The following is a 24,709-nucleotide window of genomic DNA, read 5'->3' as shown; positions in this document are numbered from 1 at the left end:
TATTTGGTTATTTAGACCTCGTGTGAATCTTGCTTTTTCCATTCAGAGTGTTACAGCTTTTGGAAGAATGATGATTGAAAGAACGAAAGAATTGGTTGAAGAAAAGTTTACGATAGCTAATGGTTATAAACATGATGCCAAGGTTTGCCATGTTTTTACTAATGGGGAATTCCCCAACAGGCTCCAATGGAGTTGGAGAAATTTCAACGTGTAAAAGAAAAAACTCAATTTTTACAACATTTATACACGGGTCAAGGAATACGTAAAAAACAGACTTGGAGAAGAAAAGGTCACTTCTGTCGGAACCTTGGATGCTTTTGTCCTTGCGCATGTCGACCCTCTTTATTCCAGCCAGTTTCGATTTTTACTTGTTTCAAAAACACTCATGTGACACGACGTCATTACTTAAGTCTAAAAATTCTCAAATACACATGACTTCGTGTAATGTTTGTGGTATGAAACTTGTGACAAACCCATAAACAAAGTTTAATGAACTGGCTGGAATAATGGCGGAAGTGAGGACGCGTTGCACTTTCAAGTGACCCTTGTGTTTAATCGTTATTCTATGACATGGAATTAAAATCTTACATTTGCATCATAAAACCGCTTGACATTGCTAAATGGCGCCAGTTTTGGTCACCATCAGTGAGCTTTGCTCATCACTACAGGTTATTTATGGTGACACAGACTCTGTTATGGTAAAATTTGGCACGGAAACTGTTGCAGAAAGTATGGAGCTTGGAAAAGAAGCTGCTTCGTACGTCACGTCACATTTTATTCAACCAATCAAACTTGAGTTTGAAAAAGTACGTTAAGAACAAAATGCATATTCTTGACCATTTCAGCGAAAAAGTGCAACGCAATTCAAACATGAAAAATTTCATATGCAATTTATTGTTCATGTTAAGCTTAACTCTTGTGATGATATCAGCCCGTATAGTTCATATATTTGGGAATTACATTTTATATATATTTGGTATATTAAATCATGGTTGGTGCATTCGCTATATTATACAAGTGGTCTAAACATTTCATTACAGTTGATACATCACACCCACGTTTTTACAAAAGATTAAAAACAACACTTTCATGACGTTCCTCTTTTTCTTACATCAGTTGAAAAGTGGTGAAACGCGAATACTGCTTTACATTGATTTTTCACTTATTTCAAGGTGTATTTCCCGTATCTTCTCATCAGCAAAAAGCGCTATGCAGGATTGTTTTTCACAAAGGCCGAAACATATGATAAAATGGACTGCAAGGGGATAGAAACGGTAAGATATTTTTGTATATAGACACGTGTGTAATATATCAAAGGAGCAATAGATTTCCGAAACAGCAAACACTTTTTTCATGGTCTTTTTAAAGGCTTCATGATGAATCAAGTTGTATTGTGATCATGAGCAATAGTGCGTGATTGGTAGTTAAAAAAAGCACAGGTTCAGTTCAATTGCAACTTCCACTGCCTCATTTGCCTTTAACAATGTCAGCATATAAAAGGTGTGAAATAAAATTTTGAGAATTTCGCCACCTATAGGTCTACACAGGCTCATCTGACAGTTAGCTATTGACTGAATAAATATTTCGTGTTTTTATCAGGTCAGACGTGATAACGCGCCGTTGGTGGCCAGTCTTATAAACAGCTGTTTACAAAAAATCTTAATTGACAGGTCAGTTGTTATTAAAGTATTTTGAATTGCTGCATGCAGGTATGGTTTTTATATTGCTATCATATCAACGCCAGTAAAATTACTAAACTTGTGAACAAATCATGGAAGTCTACACTGGCAATGTCTTTGTTGTTATGTAAAATATTGTGATAAGTTGAATGCAAGGAAAATTACCAAACGTTGGAAAATTACCAAACTGCTACATTCAATTGATACAATTTTTCCCGTCTTCCCACTCTCTCTTCGTTCGTTATTTTCGTAATTTCATGTATTTCGTATATTATAATAAAGCTTTTTTAATTGGCTTTCTCGTGTGTTATGTTTTTCGATATTCGTTTCTCAAATTCAAAATGTTTCACAGAGACCCGATGGGTGCAGTTGAGTACACCAAACAAGTTATATCAGATCTACTGTGCAACCGTATAGATATATCACAATTGGTCATTACTAAAGAACTAACCAAAACAGGTGAAGAATACTCGGCTAAGCAAGCCCATTCTGAGTTGGCCGAAAGGTAGAAGTCTACGTGTTTCTTTTCTTGATTATTTCATGTTTTTCATCCCTTTACTTACAAGATGAAAGGGTTTAAGGATTATGTGAAATATTTTAGAATGAGGAAAAGAGACGCGGGATCAGCACCAAAGTTGGGTGATCGTGTCCCTTACGTTATTATTGCTGGAGCTAAAGGAATGGCTGCTTATCAAAAAGCTGAGGTTGGAGAGCCTCACAAAAATTTCACGTAAAATTTGTAAAATGGAATTGTTTTGAATTTCACGGAACACGATTTTTTGTGAAATTTCATCTAAAATTCTTGTCCGGATAAAATAGTTTACCGTCGTTAGAAGGAATGCACAATCGGAGTTAAAAAGTACATCTTTGCACCTGCATTCTAAAAGCTCACACACGCTCTCTGAGTGGGGATTTAAAATAACCCCACTCTAATTCAAAGACGGTATTTTCACTTTATCGAATCCTTGATTTGATGAGTTTTAGCAAAAATCTTGCCATTGACGTTGCATTCTGTTACCGAGATAAATGTGCCTGTTAAATTTCCAATATGCGTAGGAATCTATGTGCATAAGATATAAACTTAATATGTTTAAACACTTTATGATCGTAGCAAGATAGATTTATCTGTTTAAGACTCATTCTTAGCCATCTACACTGTCTTTTAATCTTTTTCTCGACTAATTTTATGTAACAATATATTATCTTCATCGAAGATGTCTGTTAAAGATTGATTCTCACGATAATGTTTTGCGCGCTTAGCCATGCAAAGGCAGCCATTTTCGGGGCACCTTAAAATGGCGCCACGTTAGGCTGTCAATACAGCGATATGTCTACATCGACTGCTAAGTCCGATAAATGGACGGTAAATCGCAGTAGCCCACGAAATAAAAATGAAATAGCAAGGATTAAATTCAATAAAGATGTTCATGTTTGATTAGCCAGAAAACAATCCTTGAGCTCGTTTGTTAATCGATGTACAAATGTTTATACGTGGGTCGAGTTGGTTTGCACTAAAACCTGTTCTTCATGATCAGGTTGCTCAGCGGTTTATCCGTTATAGTTTCCAGTATAGTATATTATCCAGTATATATAAATCGTCTTCATCTTCCAAACGCGATGTAGTCAAGTTTGGATCTTATTTAAATTCCAAAATTTTTTTGCATTATTGTAGTTGATCGTTTATGCAATCCTGTATTAGATAGCGGAATTTCATTAGCAAAAGTAAACACAAGTGCGCAAACCATTACCGTGAGACACATTTATTAATATTTCCTGTTTTGTATGGCTTCAGACGGCATAATTTACCCAATAAACCTTATTATCCATTCAGTCTCTCAACTCTCTCATTTTTCTGCTTTCCAGGATCCTATTTACGTACTAGAAAACAACATACCCATCGATACGAGTTATTATCTTGAAAATCAGTTGACCAATCCTCTGTTGAGGATATTTGAGCCTATTCTTGGCGAAGATAAAGCAAAATCGATTTTGTTCAGTGAGTAACTATGATTTTTCTTTTCAATTTAGATACACTTACATGGTGAAATTTTGTCATGTTACTCGTCTCCTAACACCATTGTCATTTGAGTTGCGCGAAAAATTGCATGAGTTTACACAAACTGCTGGACTTTCACTGTATTTGCAAGAAAATAGACTAAGAAATAGACTCCAGGGTAAGAGTATTGCCAATAGAAAGTCTCCAGAGTAAAAGTATTTCCATTAGAAAAAAGTCTCCAGGGTAAGAGTATTGCCAATAGAAAGTTTCCAGAGTAAAAGTATTTCCAAAAGAAAGTCTCCAGAGTAAAAGTATTTCCATTAGAAAGTCTCCAGAGTAAAAGTATTGCCAATAGAAAGTCTCCAAAGTGAAAGTATTGCCAATAGAGAGTCTCTAGAGTATAAGTATTGCCAATAGAAAGTCTCTAGAGTAAAAGTATTGCCAATAGAAAGTCTCCAGAGGTAAAGTATTGCCTCTAGAAAAAGTCTCCACAGTAATAGTATTGCCAATAGAAAAAAGTCTCTATTTTGTAAGCTTTGCAAGTTGAATTGCAAAAGGACATATCCCTTCTTGCAATGGGCGAAATATTAACTGCGATTGTTGCCAAAGTGAAGCTAAAGTCTACTTGGTGAAAGTACATATATATTCACCGAACATTGTGGAAGTAAAACTGCAAAATAAACTAAAATCATCATCACGTTAGAAAATGAAGACAAAAACAGCAGAATAAATTAAAATCATCAACAGATGAGAAAGAAAAGTAGATCCATCACCAGTTGAAAACTTAAAAGTGCCCCATTTAAGTTTTGTTTTGCTTTCTCGAAAACTCCTTATTTGAATTAGAATGCGTGCAGTGAAACCTGTATTAAGCGGCACCTTAGTAAGCAGTCAGCCATTGTTAAGTGGTCATGTGGCACTGTACAGAAAATTTTAATAGTTTCATATCATAAATACCATTTTATTCAACGGTCACCTCTATTAAGCGGGCATGGTTATCTTGTCGTATGTGTCAAACTTAAATTTTCATTGTTTTGAAACTGTAAGAAAAGGTCGAGTGTGGTAACAACTGCGCATCATACAAATGAAATGTTGTTAAATATAACTAAAACAGTCAGGAGAAAAATCCCTTGTGCGGTGACTGCTTAATACAGGTCGGGTTGTAATGTTAGGCTTTGAAAGAAACGTTTAATTTTTTGTGGATTTCAAATTTAGAGGGAGAACACACAAGAACGAAGACAGTTATAGCTTCAAGTATTGGCAAGTTGGCATTTTTTGCCAAAAAACGCAGCACTTGCATTGGATGTAAAACTGTGCTAGACGATGACAGTAAGTAAAAAAATTCAAGCTAATGACAGAATTATCTTTAGTGAAGAGTGTTGTTTTTTGCACAACAGCGGAAATCTCTTTTATTCTAATTTAGGTGCGGTTTGCAAACACTGTAAAAGCCAAGAGTCGATGATTTATCAAAAAGAGATTGCCAGCTTGAATTATTTGGAGGAGAAATTCTCCCGACTTTGGACACAATGTCAGGAATGTCAAGGAAGCTTTCATCACGATGTTCTTTGTACGAGGTAATTTTTGATGTGTTATATTTGTGTTAACTTGTGTAAGGTTTTTACATGTTAACATGTGTGAGGTTTTTACATGTTGGAACATTTTTCAATCATGCAGCTGCGACAATTAATTATGCGAGAATAAATTTTATATAATAACCATAAGAATTTAAGCAATTTCATTGGTCGAGAGCTATATTCTATAAGAGGTCATAAGCACGGAACACGTCACAGAAATTTATTGTTTTTAAATTACAAAAGAACGGCGAAATTATTTGAATATTTACCTGAATATGTACCTGAATGAGCAAATAAAGACATTAAGAATGGCTAGTTGAAGCAATTGATGTATTTGAGCAATAATAAAATAAAAAGCGAGTTTTCAAACGTTGAATTACAGCTCGCCTTGGCGCTCGTGGCCACTTTTTTAGTTCTTATCACAAATGACGTCATATCTGTGTTTCTATGACTGAACAGACAACGGTAAAATGTAATCTATCTTTTAAGTATCTCAGCAATCATGCATATCAAGCCAAATTAGTTATAAGCTTTCTTTTATGTTGCTATCAAAATGTAATAATTTATAGGGATATAGAACAAGGCCATTTTTATAACAAAGGGACTTTCGCCTGACTTTCTTGTGGGTATTGTGTGAATATGCGATGGATGCATGTCTACAATTGAGCCAGTTAAGTCTTTATCAATGTATACATCAATCATTCATGATTTTTATAGTCGAGATTGTCCTATATTCTACATGAGAAAAAAGGCTAAAAAAGACTTGGTAGATCAGCATAAAATGGTGGCAAGATTTGGAAATTGCTCCTGGTGATTCCTCGGTTAAATTGTATGAAGACATTCTAAGAGTATTTTCCAAGATGCTGCCTTAGTTAAATTAGAGATGAGATTCGTGTGTAAATACATGCATGACGGTTAAACAATGTCATATTTTATTTTAAGTTTATTGTGAAGTTCAAGTTCTTTTTTTCATTATAAAATCCTGGAGTTTGCTCTGTACAAAGCTCAAACCTGCTCATATTAATTTTCTATAACCGAAATTATAGAATATACTTTGTAAAAAAAGAAAGTTCTGGATTGTTTTTGTGTTACTTTCTTAAGTAGGTTCCTCTTCATCCATTATATTGCTTCAAAAAATGAAAGTTTGCCACTTAATGGGAAAATCATATCTCGTAGCTACATATTTTATTGTTGTTCTTTTTCTATCACATATCGTGGCCATTCAGTCGTTTTCTTGTGAATTTTATAATCTAATACTTTGTGTTGATTCCCACGTTGAAACTACTAGCTAATTAAGTTTGGTAATCTCATGCAACATTTTTTTGTCTAAATTTCGTTTATTTTCAAAAAAGCTATTACTAGAAATTTTCTATGTAACTATTGAGCCAGTAAATCTACCGTAATTCTTATAAGATGATTGGTTGTTGACATGCATTTAATGAATACATAAACCAAAAGATAAAATGAATTCAACGTTCTCAAAAATATAAGTAAAAAATATTACATGCATGCCCATGCATGCAAGACTTTAATATGTTTGCATATGACGTATAAGTGCGGTCATATTGAGTGAGTACATCAAAGTGCCGATGCTCTACAGAGCACGGAATTAGTATAAATTCTTTTCACTGCATGTAATTCCCCCCTCCCCAACATGGCGACTAATAAAAACACTAAATCACAGAATATGGAATATACAGAAGGGTCACTCGTGTCAGAGCCTTTGATGCTTATGTCCTCGCGCATGTTGTGCAATGCATTTCGGCAGCCATTATTCCAGCAAGATATTTAGGGTTTTTTACTTCTTCCCAACCACTGAAATGACACGATGTCATTTCTTTGATTGAAATATTTTTGATTTAATTGTAAAGAAATGACGTCATGTAATTGCAGTGGTTGGAAACATGAGAAAAATCTTAAGTATCTTGCTGGGATGATGGCGCACACTTGAGTGGCCCTTCTGTGTAGTTTTTATTCTGTGACTATATAAAGTCTGCAAGGTTTTTACAAAAGGTGTAGACTCATTGATAATTGGGGAGGGGATATTCTTTATGTATATATATTTTTAACACTGCTTGTCATAAATATATGAATATTACCCCTTCCGAATTATTAATCTTCCCACGCACTTTCAGTAAAGTGAGAGGCAAAAAGTAAAGTAACGTTGATGGTAGTTGCGTTGGTAGCAGCATTGTTGATGGTTGTAAAATTTATTCAATTAAATTAAAGAATATGTTAACTAGGTATAAAGAGGTACCATTTTGCTATGGAAATTGGTGTTGTATAAAGAATTGGATTACTATAGATTATGTAAGCAATTTCATTATTGTTATTTGTCAAAAAAGGGAGTTGACTACCTGACATTATGGTAATCACATGCGTCAAAATAATTTGGACATGCCAATTCATTACGCTTTGCCTGGTTGGTTGAACAAGCATGTTTTATGGCAAAAGCAATTTGGTGGATGATTTTGATTTCATCTGTGAGCCAATTCTCATACTTTTTCTGTCGTTTTATGTCATTTATCGAATTTAATGACTTGATATTTATCAGTGAAGTTTGACATTCACAAGCAAAACACAGAAAATAAAAAAATATAAAAAGAAGCACCATATTAAGCAGCAGAAAACAATTGATTTTAAGAAAGTATGGCAAGTTAAACGAGAATCTCCCCTTCAATAAACAAGGTGGCAGCCTCCTGTATTAATTTCATTTTTATAGTAAAAACCAGAAAAGTTTTAGAGTTCAATTTGAGCTGTGGTTTTAAAAAAATGTTTCGCTGTATTGTTTCTATGCAATAAATGACCACATCAACTGGTCAGCTGTGATCAAATGCTTTTAAAGAGTGGCTCATGTAACCTTATGAATTGGCAGTTAAAAACAAAACCACAGCAGATATCCCCTAAATGAGTAGATTTTCACTAAACGAAGAAAGACCAAGATAAGAATTGGCAACAACAAAAATACAGAAATGTTTCTTGAGAAAAAAAAGAGCATTTAAAGCTTTTGTTTTTCGCCAATCAATTGTGCCTACGTATAATATTTGCCATCGTTTGTAAACTTTGGTCAATTGGAAATTAAGTAGTATTTCACTTTTACCAAGAACAGATTTGACAAAAAATTTCGTTCTTCTTAAAATGTTATTTCTTGGGAGGAAGGTGCCTCACCCTACACGACTCCCTTTGTGACGGCTTTGTTTATTTTGACAATAAATTAAGCCAATGCATGTATTGTCCATCATATCATTACTGCATTTATTATAAATTAAAATAAACTTGTTGTATTTAAAATTGTGAATGATTAAATTTAACAAATACTAATGCTCAAAACACCAAATTAATTGTTTTTTATAACTAACTATTGAATAGTTTTCAGAAAAGTATTTGATCACAGCTGACCAGTTGATGTGGTCATTTATTGCATAGAAACAATACAGCGAAACATTTTTTTAAAACCACAGCTCAAATTGAACTCTAAAACTTTTCTGATAAAACTTTTCAATTATTAAAGATTAGGTGGACATTTGTACCCCTAAAAACTCATATCATTATTGGAAAGACCGATTATATCGTTAATATCAACTGCGACCAAGTATTGTCAAATTTCTTAGTCATTGGCGCATGAACAATTACATTCACCCAGCAATCTTGATTGATATGGTGGCATCTCAGTTTTCTTCGATGACACGCAATACTTTTTGATTGAATTGTAATTTTGTGTGGCTTTAATCTTGTTTTCCTTGGGAATTAAAGGTTCTTGATAAATCATTCGCTGAATTATTTCCCCTGCATTTGGTGGTGGTCGTAGTAGTCCAGGTTGAGAGGTTTGGAAATTTGGCTCAACTTTGAAGGAGTAACGATAAACAAAATAATTAAAGAAGCCTTGCAAGTGGATGAAAATCCCCTAAAAACAAATTCAAAAACTCAACAAGTGACATTTTTCCAAATGACAACAGTAGTTTGAAAAAATTTTGAGTACAGGGGAAATCTTTTTTATTTTCTCATTTGACTTTTTATTTGTAATAGGTTATTACAAATCAACAAAATGCATATGGATGCATGAATAACCCTCATTCTCTCAATTCTTTCACTTTGCTATGTTTTGTTTAAAAAACAAGACAGTTTTAGCTAATACAATTTAATGTATTTGACATAACTACCGTGATACAATCAAACTTGATACTGTCAAAACTTGATGTATAAATTGTTCGAAGTTAATCTACTGATAATTTATACTGTGTTTGACTTGATCATGAAGTTAGAATTCGAGAAAAATAATTCTCTGGGTCTTCCAAAGTCAGCATGCTGTACAATCATCCTGTTATGCAAACTTTAAACATCAGTATTATTTTTACTTTATTAGTATATCGATTTCACAGAAAACAAACAACTAATTTTTTACAGCAGAACAAAATTGATAGACTGAGACACTCCCAAGTGAAATGGACACGATTACCGAAATAAAAATTATTGTAATTATGTAGTGGTCTTTTTACAAAAAGCGTCCTTATTCAGATTAGAATTTTCGTTTGAGAAAAAATTATTTCTAGTAAGAAAAATTATTTATAACAAAAAAAGGAAGTAGTTCTCATATGGCACTCACAGCAGTATACCCCGAAGCAATAAACCAACCCCGTCGTTTTCTTTCATTAATTGTAACGAAACAAATTTGGGTGATGACATAAGGCAACCAGCTTGAAAAGAAAAATTATACTTTAAAATTTTATCATTGTATTTTCTTCCTAAAGCAATCATAAATCAAATCATACAAATGGTTGTAAACAATTTGTGCGATATAAAAAGTTCGGTAGTATTGAGATATTTTTTAGTCACATTTTTGTTCTTAATTTTGCTTTAGTCACTTTTTGATAAATAAAAAGGTGGCTATACGGATCATTCACAAAATAGAATGTGCTAAACCAGTCATGGTCGGGTAATGGGTTAGTAATAGTAACTAGTTTGTACTTAGTTTCTTGTTTTATGTAATAAATCTTCATTGTAGCTTTTGATTGGTGTCCTCTAAATCATTATTATTAATGATGTTTTTAGATAAGTGTATTGTTAAACAAAACTCTTCCATGTCTAAAGTTTATTCTATGAGCTATAAAAATTTAAGCCCAGGTAGAAAAATCGTACCTGAAGAATAATACAGCAAAATATAAACCATATTTATTGCGAGTAATCTTTAGGGCTTCTCTTTCGTCGTAGGAAAATATACCAGTACATCTAAGCAGATGCTTCACTATATAAAATTGATTGGAATAGCGTAAAAAAATTCAAGTCATAGAACGTATTATTTTAAAAATTGTTCATAGAAAGTTAAGTAAACACAGTATATGAAAAAAAGTAGACTCATGAAAAAAAGTTCTCTAAGTACTTTGATGCTCTCTGGTAAAGCTGGGACTGAAATTTTCAAAAATGCAAGATTTTTTACCAGTGAAATAACTGCTGTTAAAAGTTTCAAAACATGCCTTGTCCATAAAAAAAATTCATTGTAAAAAAATTTAATCGCCCTTAGTCAAAATATGGACTGTGTTGTATAGGCTATCTACATTTAAAGCAATTTGGGGGAAATGTTGGGCAACGCAAGATCTTTAAAACTTAGATTTTTGGGTTTTTGCATTTAGTAATAAGTTTTATTTCAAGATTTGTGCGTGTAAGAATTGGCTTGCTAAATTCAGATTAGCTAAATGCACTTTATGCAATTTTCGAAATGCATATTATTAATTTGAAATGATAAAATAAATCTTTGTTTCAAAGGTATAAACGCAAAAACATCAAAGTCTTAAGCGTCAATTGTTTGAAATTTTGATAGCTGGTAAAACATAGTCCATATTTTGACTCACGGGGATTAAACGGTTTTTCCAATGAGTAATTTTTGTGCTCAAGGCAGGTTTTGAAGGACTTTGAACAGCAGATATTTTACTGTTGAAAAGCATTTTCATTTTCAAATATTTCATTAGCTACCAGTTGTATCAGTAAAGGTTGAAGTACTTTGAATAACCAAATGTTTTTGCTTATTTTAGGGAACTTTTTTCAAGAGTGTACTTTTATGCATCGTGTATATGTATCTCGCATGCAGTGTAATGTTTCCAAATGGTGTTTTATTTTGAGGATTTATCAATTCCAACATCTAGCTACCACATTTGATTCGAATAACTGTTTTGCTGTAGCTAGTATCTCCAGAAGAGTTAAGCAGATCTTCCAATCAAAGAGCACTTAATAATTTTTAAAAATAAACCTTGAAAATCATGATTTAGTGAGTTGACAACTTCCTAAAGACAGTAAGTTTTTACATTTATCAGAAAAATTCAGGTTGAGTCTGAAACAAAAATTTTCTGTTTAAAAAAATTCTAAAAATCAAAATTTCTGTTTATTCTGCTTTGAAGAAAAAATAGTTGTTGATAATAAAGAAGCAATTGAATATAAAGACACATACTTAAACGAATATGATTAGGCAAAATAAACAGTAGCCATTATATTGAGCTAAATAAAGATATTTATGAAATCATAACACTTGCTATGCTCTTTTAAAGATTTAAATCTCGCCAGTCAACAAAATGATGTAAATTTTCTTAAAGTTGTATCCACTGCATGCAAACGATTTATCTAATTTGATGATTTTTTATTCTTGTTTATGACAAACCAAAATTATGTGATGTAGACAGGCAATTTGAATTTACCTTTTTTGTAAGTGATGAAGAAAAGAGTTATATTAACCAAAAGAAAAGGAAAAAAAGGAAAAGTTGAAATCACAATTGATACAGTTTTCCAAACACCAGTAGGTTTGTTGCAGCTAGAAATATCGAGAAAAAAAGTATGGTTATTTGTAATTTAACAAGTCATCACTTTGTTCATTTGACTGGGCTTGAAAAAATACTTTATCAGCTTTTGCTTCAGAAGCAAACTGCTTGTTAGAAGAAGATAGGGTTAGTTCAGCAACTTAAGGCACCCCTTATTACTTTGTGATACAAGTGAATAAACTAGCTACTGTGGACTTATCACTTTTGGAAACTCGTAGTTGTACCCAAAAGTGATCAGTATATGTCTTTGTGTTGACATAAAAATAAGCAAATGCAGCCAAAAACAGAATTAGACAACCGATATTTACGGTAGATAACATTTGATTTGTAGTAAATGGTTCAAATTGTTTTCAAAATTAAACCTTTATTACGCTTACTAAAAATAGAATTAAAAAAATATATCGGCACATCACAACGTACCACTGATTAAGAATTATTAAACAACAAACATTTAAATCATGTAGTATGCAAAATGGGTTAGTATTTAATAGTATACTTTTTTGATATATTTTTTATTGATAGTATTAATTCAATAGTTTAAATTATGAATTAGAGATGAGTTAGTGATTTAAGAAAGAAAGAAAACATAGAGAGATAGATATGAAACCACAATGATCTATTATATATTGACAATTTCAAAACATTCTTTTTATGATGATTGCCTGAGAGGTTCGTGGACTCATGAACTATCGGAACTTTATATTCTGCTAAATTCTGAAAACTTTGCACATAACCATGAAGCACACAGTAATTAAAAAATGTTTGTTTTTCAAAAAACTTTCATTTAAAAAGTGAAGATTATGTAGACAATGTGAAGAATAAGTTCTTTCATTATGTACGTGCATTTAACTTTAGTTCCATGAATTGGATTTACTCCATACATTTTGAGGCTTCACTTTGAATAAATCAATCGTTTGAACACTGAAAAATGTTATTATACTTACCTTTCAAACTTATGCTTCCTATTTATACAAATACCAACAATATTATAAATAAATAATGGCAACCAAGTCAAAATATGATACAACATCATGGGCCTAAAGAAAATAAAATTTACACAATTAAGTCTGAATGTAGGGAACATATCGTTTTACAAGAATTTAGTTTCTTGACGGCTATATCAAAAAAAGTTAGAAAAATTAAAAATCTCCAGAAAACAATCATTTTATCACAATATCTCAAAAATCTGTCAACGTCTATGTATTTTGATTTCTGGGGGGCTAAAATTCGTAATATAAACGCTTTAAACCAGACGATACCAAAATACGTCGTCGTTGATCCATTTTTGCAAACTTTTGATGAAATGATAGGTTTTTGAACAATTTTAAGTTTTTTCGATACTGTCGCCTTTGTGTTCCAATTAGCTATGAATCTTAAGAAACATTCAGGCTAACATTTTTATTTACTAATTTTGAAAGCTCATTTTTCATTGGTGGATAGTGCGTTACAGGAGAAAAAATTGAACTGAGTACTTTAATACGTTATGGACCGGTCAACAACACAAAAATTACGATTGCCATTAGCTACGTGAAATTGCGACCTTTACCCGACTTTGTAATCTGATTTGATGTCAATCAAAAATGTACTGGAATTTTTTATACAACTACATATGATTGCCGTTTCTCTAGTTGTGCATGTGATATACTTTTTGCGAAGAATCAAAAATGAAATTTAACTTTCCGTATCTGTGGCTTTATCTCTTAATTAAAAGTCTGTCAAACAATGTGACATTTTGCGTACGGGCTTTATGAATTTTTACTCTCTGAACAAGTAAATTAAACCACTTTTTTTCAAAGCTTTGATTTTCGGCTATCAATGCAACTCTATTTGATAGAAACCTGCTTATGGCTTTCAGAGTAAACTCACCCGTTAATTTTGCACATCTGCAAACATTGATCGACAGCAAAGATAGAAGTCCAAATTACGCTTGAAACAATTCCTACCAATAAAATAGCCTACAAAAGATAAAATTGCCAGATTAGAGATATCCCATAATACGTATAGACCTGCTGAATCAAAATATTTTCTTCAACTCAAGAATAAAGAATGACTACAATAAACAACTTGCCTGAAAAGTTGCACATATTGCATATAATATTTCACTTGGTTTGTCAAACGCCAATGAAACAATCACCAGTACCATCCTTGCTGCAGTGTAAAACATAATACGAATAAAATTGAACTATTTAAATCAATGCTGTGATAGGTTTGCATGTACGTGAATGTGTAATATAAATTAATCTTTTTGGTTTTCTGACTTGCACTCTCGAGCAGGTGCAACCCTCAACCTTCGTCTCGGGCTTGCACTGATCTCCTCTCGAGTTCTCCCAAAGGTCTAGTCGGTTTGCATAAGCCTGTGTAAACACAGTAAACATCTTTTATTTCTTAAATTAAGTTCGTATGTTTCGGCGATTAGTATTCGTGATGTTGCATGTTTTCCATGTTTCAGGACATTACGTTTTTTAATCTTATATGCTGTTTCTTCATGACATAACAAAACATGAACTTAAGCTCAAAACATATCATAATTACTATAAGGGAGTATATAGCCTTTCTTATTCATTTCATTGTTTGGCTGTTATTTTATAGGCATAATGCTGGGTGCTTGCTTTGTGAACTCTCCATTCCCCTATTCAAGCATCAATTAAATGGAAGCCAACTGAAACTCGATCGAAGAAAATATGCCCCTAAAGAAAGACTTGAATAGAAATAAATATCCTTTAATCATTTCCTTACCTACACATGCTATTAAGTCAGAAATTGCCAGCCAAAATATAATTTTTGGATTAGCAGATAGTCTCCGTCGCACTGAATTACGAAACTGCCACATATGTCGAAGTTGCACTGCTGCGCCACCAAAACCAAATAATGATGTTAATATGAAGAATACACTTATAGTTATATTATGAGAGCGTCCTACATGGTAAGAAAAAGTACAACGAGCAATCCAATCAACATTGTATAAAGCCATAGTTTCAAACTCTTTAGACCAAAGATCTATCGCATTACACTGCGTGGCGCATGCATACTTCCTGTTGTAATCACAAATATTTGAGACAATTTTGTTCTTTTCGCATTATAAACTTACAGCATTATACGCTGACCGAGCACTGAACTGATAATAGACTGGATATAGCTTCTACAGGTAGCAAAAGTGAAGCCTAATTATATATGCAAAATTCACTTCCGGTTACCACGGCGAGATACAAATTACTATAGAAATGTATGGCGGATAACATTTACAAACATGGATTTTCGAATATTTAAGACCTTTCGCGACTCCTTACTTACCTCATGTATTAGTCATGGATAAAACCGGTTATGCGAATCGATTTGACATCAAAATGATTCCGATAGCTGTAAAATATCGACGTTAGTGGTGATTTAAAAGTTGTACATGCGAGAATGTATTTTGTCCCATCGTTGCCAATGCAAGATAGTTCACTGCTCGCTTTCCAATTTCTGAGGCAGTTATGATCTAGTATACGTTTCAGTTCTTTAGAAATGAGGTGAGTTACTTTTTTTATCATTCTTTCTTTATGTTGAGAGATTGTTGACATTTTATTTTTGCTGTAACTTCATTTTTTCATGAGCAAAGTACTACTGATGCTTAAACAAGACAAGTCTATTTAGTTTCTTTCGCACTTTATCTTTAGTTTCCATTTCTGTGGTTGTTTTTCCCAAATGGTATAGTCGCACTTTGCGCTTAATTATTCAAAGAAGTATGATTTTCATTGACATTAAAATCTAACAATGCGTTCTACACACATTAGGGCACTTTAGTATACTGCTTTTGAAACATCAAGGTAATGTAGCCAGCCAAGTATGAATTTGCAGGCCCTCTTTATAATCATCTTGGTTTTGGTTTGTCCCTTAAGTTAATTTAAATTATCAACAGCAACATATGACTGTGTCCACGGTCTATAATTATAAGTGTGTCCAATTGTATCCAGTATATCAGTTTCACATTGTCTTGTGCTAATTCCTTAACAGCCATGAATACTGCTTCTCAGCTGAACCCAACAGCTGAACAATTTACGGCTGCATACAAGAGACTTTTGATGAGAAGCAGTATCCATGGTTGCAATGGCAACTGGACCAGACAAGATGAAACTAACATATTGGAAGTAATTGGGGACACCTATAAAATGCCAAACAAAGAATCAAGTACGACAATTGATGATGCTGCTCTTCATCCGAAAGTATGATTTACAAGGGACAAATCACAACAGAGATGAGGATGAAGATTATAGTGATGCACCAAGCTTTTCCACTGTATTTGAATTTAAAAAGGCGGCAATATCGTACATGGCTGGTTATGTTGCCCAGATGGTGCAAAAGAAAATAAACTTTCCTGTTTGTCATGAAGCAGTCGGTTCAAGAAACTACAAAAATGAGTCTGCTTTCCTGACTTTAAAAGACAGGGGTAATTTGTTTAAGCCAACAGCAAGTGTAATAGTAATATGCATTGAAACAGAGAGGTGCTTTCAGAGAATGTTGGCAGCTACAGATGGAAATTTACCGCAAGGGAAAGGAATTCCTGATGCTATTGCTTTGTCTGTAGTAAATGGTATAGATTTGAGGACCACATTCAAGGATCTCGATGCACACATGTTGGATACTACTGTTCACGAAAATCATATTTACTCATTAATTAAGACCATATCTAAATGCTACAGCAAGGTGCGACTATACCATTTGGGAAAAACAACCACAGAAATGGAAACTAAAGATAAAGTGCGAAAGAAACTAAATAGACTTGTCTTGTTTAAGCATCAGTAGTACTTTGCTCATGAAAAAATGAAGTTACAGCAAAAATAAAACGTCAACAATCTCTCAACATAAAGAAAGAATGATAAAAAAAGTAACTCACCTCATTTCTAAAGAACTGAAACGTATACTAGATCATAACTGCCTCAGAAATCGGAAAGCGAGCAGTGAAAACCATAACCGGTTTTATCCATGACTAATACATGAGGCAAGTAAGGAGTCGCGAAAGGTCTTAAATATTCGAAAATCCATGTTTGTAAACGTTATCCGCCATACATTTCTATAGTAATTTGTATCTCGCCGTGGTAACCGGAAGTGAATTTTGCATATATAATTAGGCTTCACTTTTGCTACCTGTAGAAGCTATATCCAGTCTATTATCAGTTCAGTGTGACCGAGCAACACCAGAAAATTGAAAATGTATTTCCGCTTTTTAGATTTTATTTAATTTAAAAGGTTTGAAGAAATTTTATTTCATTTTGTAGACGAACTCACCATGAGGACTAGAATTCTATGTCAATATGTAAAATTTGTCCCGCATTGACCTCTTCAAGCGGAAGTCTCTATGTAAAAAACATTAAACTGAAATGTTAATAGAAATATTTTGCGCCAAATTTATTGTGAACTCACGGTTCCACCGTGTTTAGAAAAAGTTCAAGATTAGCCGGAACATTTGATTAAAAAGTCATAATTACTCTCGAAGTCTCCGACTTTCCGCATCCGACTGATGTGCTGGAAGTATTGTATGATATATTTGCATACTTTACATTTTCTCATCGTTTACGTGGACAATCAATCAGTGCTGCAGTAGTGTCTTGTATAATTTAACCGAAGATGGTAAGCCGCAAGCCCTTACCTCCAATGTTGTTCCTTCGCTTTCGTACTATTTTTCGTCAATCAAGTACAAAAATCAAACAATTAAGAATGCAGGCGGAAAATCAAAAACGAGGCTGATTCTTGTGTGGGATATTGCACCAAAATACAAGTTTGCACTATTTGCTTATCGTCATGGAGATTCAATAACGCGTTTTTACTTATCCATAGCCATATAGAACTTCATTAAGATTAAGGACTAATCATGAAAGCTTGTTGACAATCAATAACATTTCTTCATGGCACGTATAACAATCCGGGAGTATTCATGTATCACTGACGTGTATTTAATAAAATCAATGGAAGGATTATTAAGATAAAGCAGACATTCAAATAAACTTAGACATACTTTGTTAGACGGAGAAGTGCATTATATTGCAGTTGCGACTGACTATTTGCAACAAACTAATTTTTTGCGGGACCGACATCTTTCGTACAAAGTATGTACATGTTTATTTGAATGCTCGCTTTATCTTAGTCTTCCTTCCTTTGATTTTATTGAATGCACGTTAATACTACTTGAATACCCCCGATTGTTATGCGGCAAAATAAATGTTATTGATAGTGGACTTGAGCTCCTGATTGTTCCTTCGTGATAATGAATATTCTACAGCGCTATTGACAAGCAAAGCGTGTTTCAAAAACAACTTCATTTTAGAAAAAAATAAATCATTTTTTAACATTGTTAACCAAGATTAAATATTTTTAATTTGATAATGATTCATCATTTGGAAATGCAAAAGAAAGGTCTATTTCTTTGACAAAAAAACGTACAGAGCAACACAATAGACACTCCGTAAAAAGTAAACACATTAATAATCTAAACCGTTTCGAAAAACGTTTCGTTGTTTTGGTTTAGAGGTATAAATACAACAAAGACAAAATTATAGCTACACATGAAAAAGTTACACATGTTTTGCTATGAAATTTTAGCTTTTAAATTTGCAAACCCCTTGATATGATAAAATCTTCTCTATGAAAGTATTCACTATTTACGCCGCCAATATTCTTTCCTGTAAATAGCGTTTGTTTCAAAACACTTTCATCACAGTCCCAATCACAAACTTTTTACACAAAACCACAAAACAAAAACTTCCTTTTAAATTCGTTTTGTACTCTACAACCAAAATAAATAAAATAGTCAAATAGCTTTGTTTTCTTCACTACACTCTCGCGAGTGAATCACGAATGAAGCCAAATGAAGTCAAATTTGCGGGATTCAAGTGGCGCCGCTAAGGGTGGCCTAAGGGGGTGGAGGTGGGCACGTGCCTCCTAGAGTAAGGTCTTAGAGATGTATCACTCGAAATTGAAAAAGAAGCACATGGCATTGATGAAGCTAACTCTTACGAAATTTGCACAACTTCATTGCTGAAAAGGAAAAGCACACTATTAGCTGTGCAAACTACTTTGCGTTGCATTGACGCTTTTTGCGTTGTCGGCCGAGTGGTAAAGATTTTAAATGCTTGGAAATGAAAAAAAAACACATTGCTTTTAGAATAATTCGAGTGGGCAAGGAAGAACAAGTTATATTGTCTTGCTTGTCATGAACCACATTTATTATATCAAAGAACTTGTATGAGATCGTAGACAAGTATACTCATAGACTCACTCAATCTTGTAGACACAAACATACAAAAAAAGCATTAACTAAATCTAAACCTCATGAAAATACTGCAAATCTGTGACCATTATAACATGAAAACATTTCATTAAATCAATAAGCAATCTAACAAAAAATGTACAAATCCGCTAAGGTTTAATTGGGAAGTTAAAAAATTGAAACTATTTATATTGTGATTAAGAAAAATTTTTCTACTTCAGAGGAAATTTTTAGGACAATTTCGCTTTCGACTACTGTTTTAGAAATTTTTAACACCCCGTCCCGTCAAAATTGGCTTTTAGCTTGTGCCCTCCTCACTCGCAAAATCATGTCGATGTCACTGGTTAAGAAGGCATGAGGAGGCATGAACCAAAAACAGGATTTTTTGCTTTCGAATTTTATCTTTTTGTTTACAAGAGTACTTCTCCCAAAGAAATTAGAACATCCAAGGACACTGTAAAGGTTCTAAAAAACTTCTGCTTTTTTGACTTAAAATTTAAACCAACTCTAAACATGTTTATATACGTTTTTTACTTGTTACTTTTTACAATGTAATTATAACTTTCTCATAACTCTCTCGTGATGAACGACAGCCTCCTTATACAATATAACTCACTCATCTAGAACGAAAGCGTCCATGGGTTTCATGAAAAAAGGGATTATCTTCTTTTTTATAATAGTTTTTACATACCAAGCAATTTGTATCGTCTAAATTTATAAGGTGACCTCATTTTCAAATCTTAAGTTAAAGAATTTTGATTCATGTTAGGTAATAAATTCTTTTTTTAACTTACAATTTAGCGGCAAATTATTTCAATTTGGATCAAAAGACTTATCAGTGACCGGTCTACTTTAAGGGCTCTGCGGGATGCTGCGGGATCACCACCAAAGTTGGGTGATCGTGTCCCTTACGTTATTGTTGCTAGAGCTAAAGAAATGGCTGCTTATCAAAAAGCTGAGGTTGGAGAGCCTCACAAAAATTTCACGTAAAATTTGTGAAATAAAGTATTTTTGAATGTCACGGAATACGATTTTTTGTGAAATTTCATCTAAAATTTCTTGTCCGGATAAAATAGTTTACCGTCGTTAGAAGGCATGCACAATTGGAGTTCAAAAGTACATCTTTGCACCTGCATTCTAAAAGCTCACACACGCTCTCCGAGTGGGAATTTAAAAATAACCCAACCCCACTCTGATTCAAAGACGGTATTTTCACTCTATTGATTCCTTGATTAGACGAGTTTTAGTTAAAATCTTGCCACTGACGTTGCAAGTCTGCTACCGAGATAAAGGTGCTTGTCAAATTTCCAATATGGGTAGGAATCTACGTGGATGATATATAAAATCAATATTTTAAAACACCTTATCATCGTAGGAAGATAGATTTATCTGTTTAAGACTCATTATTAGCCATCTACACTGTCTTTTAATTTTTTTCTCGACTAATTTTATGCAGTAATATATTATTTCTATCGAAGATGTCTGTTAAAGAATGATTCTCACGATAATGTTTTGCGCGCTTAGCCATGCAAAGGCAGCCATTTTCGGGGCACCTTAAATGGCGCCACATTAGGTTGTCAATGCAGCGATATGTCTACATCGACTGCTAAGTCCGATAAATGGACGGTAAATCGCGGTAGTCCAAGATATAAAAAAGAAATAGCAATGATTAAATTCAATAAAGACGTATTCATGTTTGATTAGCCAGAAAACAATCCTTGAGCTCGTTTGTTGATCGATGTACAAATGCTTGTACGTGAGTCGAGGTGGTTTGCAGCAGGTTGCACTAAAACCTTTTAATCATCATCAGGTTGCTCAGCTGTTTATCCGTTATAGTTTCCAGTATAGTATATTATCCAGTATATATAAATCGTCTTCATCTTCCAAACGCGATGTAGTCAAGTCTGGATCTTATTTAAATTCCAAATTTTTTTTGCAATATTATAGTTGATTGTTTATGCAATCCTGTTTTAGATAGCGGAATTTCATTAGCAGAAGTAAACACAAGCGCGCAAAGCTTTACCGTGAGACTCGTTTATTAATATTTCCTGTTTTATATGGCTTCATACAGCATACTTTACTTCCAAAAAACCTAATTATCCATTCAGTCTCTCAACTCTCTCATTTTTTCTGCTTTCCAGGATTCTATTTACGTACTAGAAAACAACATACCCATCGATACGAGTTATTATCTTGAAAATCAGTTGACCAATCCTCTGTTGAGGATATTTGAGCCTATTCTTGACGAAGATAAAGCAAAATCGATTTTGTTCAGTGAGTAACTATGATTTTTCTTTTCAATTTAGATACACTTACATGGTGAAATTTTGTCATGTTACTTGTCTCCTAGCACCATTGTCATTTGAGTTGAGCGAAAAATTGCATGAGGTTACACAAACTGCTGGACTTTCATTGTATTTGCAAGAAAATAGACTAAGAAATAGACTCCAGGGTAAGAGTATTGCCATTAGAAAAAAGTCTCCAGGGTAAGAGTATTGCCAATAGAAAGTCTCCAGAGTAAAATTATTTCCAAAAGAAAGTCTCAAGAGCAAAAGTATTTCCAAAAGAAAGTCTCCAGAGTAAAGTATTTCTATTAGAAAGTCTCCAGAGTAAAAGTATTGCAAATAGAAAGTCTCTAGAGTAAAAGTATTGCCAATAGAAAATCTCTTAGAGTAAAAGTATTGCCAATAGAAAGTCTCCAGAGTTAAAGTATTGCCTCTAGAAAAAGTCTCCAGAGTAAAAGTATTGCCAATAGAAAAATTCTCTATTCTGAAAGTTTTGCAAGTTGAATTGCAAAAGGAGATGTCCCTTCTTGCAATGGGCGAAATATTAACTGCGATTGTTTCCAAAGTGAAGCTAAAGTCTACTTGGTGAAAATACATATATAATCTAGCATTGTGGAAGTATAACTGCAAAATAAACTAAAATCATCATCACGTTAGAAAATGAAGACAAAAACAGCAGAATAAATTAAAATCATCAACAGATGAGAAAGAAAATTGGATCCATCACCAATTGAAAAAGTTAAAGTGCCCCATTTAAGTTTTGTTTTGCTTTCTCAAAAGCTCCTTATTTGAATTAGAAGACGTACAGTGAAACCTGTATTAAGCGGCACCGTAGTAAGGGGTCAGCCATTGTTAAGTGGTCATGTGGCACTGTACAGAAAATTTTAATAGTTTCATATCATAAATACCATTTTATTCAACGGTCACTTCTATTAAGCGGGCATAGTTATCTTGTCCTATGTGTCAAACTTAATTTTTCATTGTTTTGAAACTGTAAGAAAAAGTTGAGTGTGGTAACAACTGCGCATCATACAAATGAAATGTTGTTAAATATAACTAAAACAGTCAGGAGACAAATCCCTTGTACGGTGATTGCTTAATACAGGTCGGGTTGTAATGTTAGGTTTTGAAAGAAACGTTTAATTTTTAGTGGATTTCAAATTTAGAGGGAGAACACACTAGAACGAAGACAGTTATAGCTTCAAGTATTGGCAAGTTGGCATTTTTGGCAAAAAGACGCAGCACTTGCATTGGATGTAAAACTGTGCTAGACGATGACAGTAAGTAAAAAAATTCAAGCTAGTGACAGAATTATCTTTAGTGAAGAGTGTTGTTTTTTTCCACAACGGCGGAAATCTCTTTTATTCTAATTTAGGTGCGGTTTGCAAACACTGTAAAAGCCAAGAGTCGATGATTTATCAAAAAGAGATTGCCAGTTTGAATTATTTGAAGGAGAAATTCTCCCGACTTTGGACACAATGTCAGGAATGTCAAGGAAGCTTTCATCACGATGTTCTTTGTACGAGGTAATTTTTGATTTTTTAAATTTATTTAACATATGTAAGGTTTTTACATGTTAACATGTTCGAGGTTTTTACATGTTGGAACATTTTTCAGTCATGCAGCTGCGACAAATTATGCGAGAATAAATTTTATATAATAGCCATAAGAATTCAGGCAATTTCATTTGTCGAGAGCTATGGTCTATAAGAGGTCATACGCACGGATTCCCGTCACAGGAATTTCTTATTTTTAAATTACAAGCGAACGGCGAAATTATTTGAATATTTACCTGAATATGTACCTAAATGAGCAAGTAAAGACTTTAAGAATACATAATTGAAGCAGTTGATGTATTTGAGCAAAAATAAAAGAAAAAGCGAGTTTTCAAATGTTGAATTACAGCTCGCCTTGGAGCTCGCGGCCACTTTTTTAGTTCTTATTACAAATGAAGTCATAGCTGTGTTTCTATGACTGAACAGACAACGGTAAAATGTAATCTATTTTTTAAGTATCTCAGCAATCATGCACTTCAAGCCAAATTAGTCATAAGCTTTCTTTTATGTTGTTATCAAAATGTAATAATTTATAGGGGTATAGAATAAGGCCGTTTTTATGACAAAGGTACTTTCGCCAGACCTTCTTGTGGATATTGTGTGAATATAGGATGGATGCATGTCTACAATTGAGCCAGTAAAGTCTTTTCCAATGTATACATCAATCATTCATGATTTTTATAGTCGAGATTGTCCTATATTCTACATGAGAAAAAAGGCTAAAAAAGACTTGGTAGATCAGCATAAAGTGGTGGCAAGATTTGGAAATTGCTCCTGGTGATTCCTCCGTTACATTGTATGAAGACATTCTAAGGGTATTTTCCAAGATACTACCTTAGTTAAATTAGAGATGAGATTCGTGTGTAAATACATGTATGACGGTTAAAACAATGTCATCCTTTATTTGAAGTTTATTGTGAAGTTCAAGTTCCTTTTTATTATAAAATCCTGGAGTTTGCTGTTTTCAAAGCTCAAACCTGCTCATATTACTTTTCTATAACCTTCACAAAATTATAGAATATACTTTGTAAAAAAAGAAAGTTCTGGATTGTTTTTGGTTACTGTCTTAAGTAGGTTCCTCTTCATCCATTATATTGCTTCTAAAAAATTAAAGTCTGCTACTTAATGGGAAAATCTCTCTACATATCTCGTAATTGCACATTTTATTGTTGTTCTTTTTCTATCACATATCGTGGCCATTCAGTCCATTGTTTTCTTGTAAATTTTATAATCTAATACTTTGTGTTAATTCCCACGTTGAAACTACTAGCTAATTTCGTTTGGTAATCTCATGCAACATTTTTTTTGTCTAAATTTCGTTTATTTTCAAAAAAGCTATTACTAGAAATTTTCTATCATTATGTTGGGCTGTTTTTTATAAAAAGTTATAAAAATGTTCTGTTTTCCATTTGTTGCGATGTTCATCTCTTAATTAAAAAAAAGTAAGGAGTTGCAAATAAGTTTATCACCTTATACATTTATCCATTATATAGAGTAATATTTACTTTTCTTTCAACATGTTCTGCTGTGAAAAAACTCGCAGTCTTGCGGTGTAATAAACTAAATTGCAAGACCT

General features: G+C 33.2%; 2 protein-coding genes and 1 long non-coding RNA gene across 4 annotated transcripts in view; 2 read left to right on the top strand and 1 right to left on the bottom strand.

Moving 5' to 3' along the window:
- LOC124455482 (DNA polymerase delta catalytic subunit-like) overlaps window positions 1-6,315 on the top strand; it is a 30,963-nt gene extending 24,648 nt beyond the window's left edge. The window contains exons 16-25 of the mRNA XM_047006119.1: window positions 47-142; window positions 669-806; window positions 1,173-1,274; window positions 1,600-1,670; window positions 2,032-2,184; window positions 2,281-2,383; window positions 3,543-3,675; window positions 4,888-5,001; window positions 5,096-5,246; window positions 5,964-6,315. Of these exons, the coding sequence (XP_046862075.1) occupies window positions 47-142; window positions 669-806; window positions 1,173-1,274; window positions 1,600-1,670; window positions 2,032-2,184; window positions 2,281-2,383; window positions 3,543-3,675; window positions 4,888-5,001; window positions 5,096-5,246; window positions 5,964-6,060 (1,158 nt within the window). The 3' untranslated portion in view covers window positions 6,061-6,315. The remainder of the gene's footprint in view (window positions 1-46; window positions 143-668; window positions 807-1,172; window positions 1,275-1,599; window positions 1,671-2,031; window positions 2,185-2,280; window positions 2,384-3,542; window positions 3,676-4,887; window positions 5,002-5,095; window positions 5,247-5,963) is intronic.
- Window positions 6,316-8,475: 2,160 nt separating this feature from the next.
- On the bottom strand, window positions 8,476-19,101 carry LOC124455483. Of its 2 annotated transcripts, XM_047006121.1 has the most exons (9): window positions 19,096-19,101; window positions 14,786-15,077; window positions 14,118-14,197; window positions 13,916-14,004; window positions 12,994-13,086; window positions 11,930-12,042; window positions 10,383-10,488; window positions 9,850-9,940; window positions 8,476-9,150 (listed from the first exon to the last, which is right to left on the bottom strand). In XM_047006121.1, exons 2-9 carry the CDS (start codon window positions 15,018-15,020, stop codon window positions 8,854-8,856), a joined length of 1,104 nt encoding a protein of 367 aa, XP_046862077.1. In that variant the 5' UTR covers window positions 15,021-15,077; window positions 19,096-19,101; the 3' UTR covers window positions 8,476-8,853. The 2 variants fall into 2 exon arrangements, with proteins under 2 accessions (XP_046862077.1, XP_046862076.1); XM_047006120.1 differs by lacking the exon at window positions 19,096-19,101 and having other exon boundaries at window positions 14,786-15,154.
- A 3,713-nt stretch (window positions 19,102-22,814) lies between these two features.
- LOC124455403 lies at window positions 22,815-23,881 on the top strand. The gene is made up of 3 exons (XR_006951830.1): window positions 22,815-22,857; window positions 22,953-23,103; window positions 23,818-23,881. It is a non-coding gene; the product is annotated as an uncharacterized LOC124455403 (long non-coding RNA).
- Window positions 23,882-24,709: the final 828 nt, after the last annotated feature.

The sequence above is a fragment of the Xenia sp. Carnegie-2017 genome, unplaced genomic scaffold, assembly GCF_021976095.1.
Source record: "Xenia sp. Carnegie-2017 unplaced genomic scaffold, XeniaSp_v1 HiC_scaffold_4, whole genome shotgun sequence".
NCBI lineage: Eukaryota > Metazoa > Cnidaria > Anthozoa > Malacalcyonacea > Xeniidae > Xenia > Xenia sp. Carnegie-2017.
The sequence above is the reverse complement of the archived record's forward strand: the minus strand, read 5'-3'. Positions and strand labels throughout refer to the sequence as shown.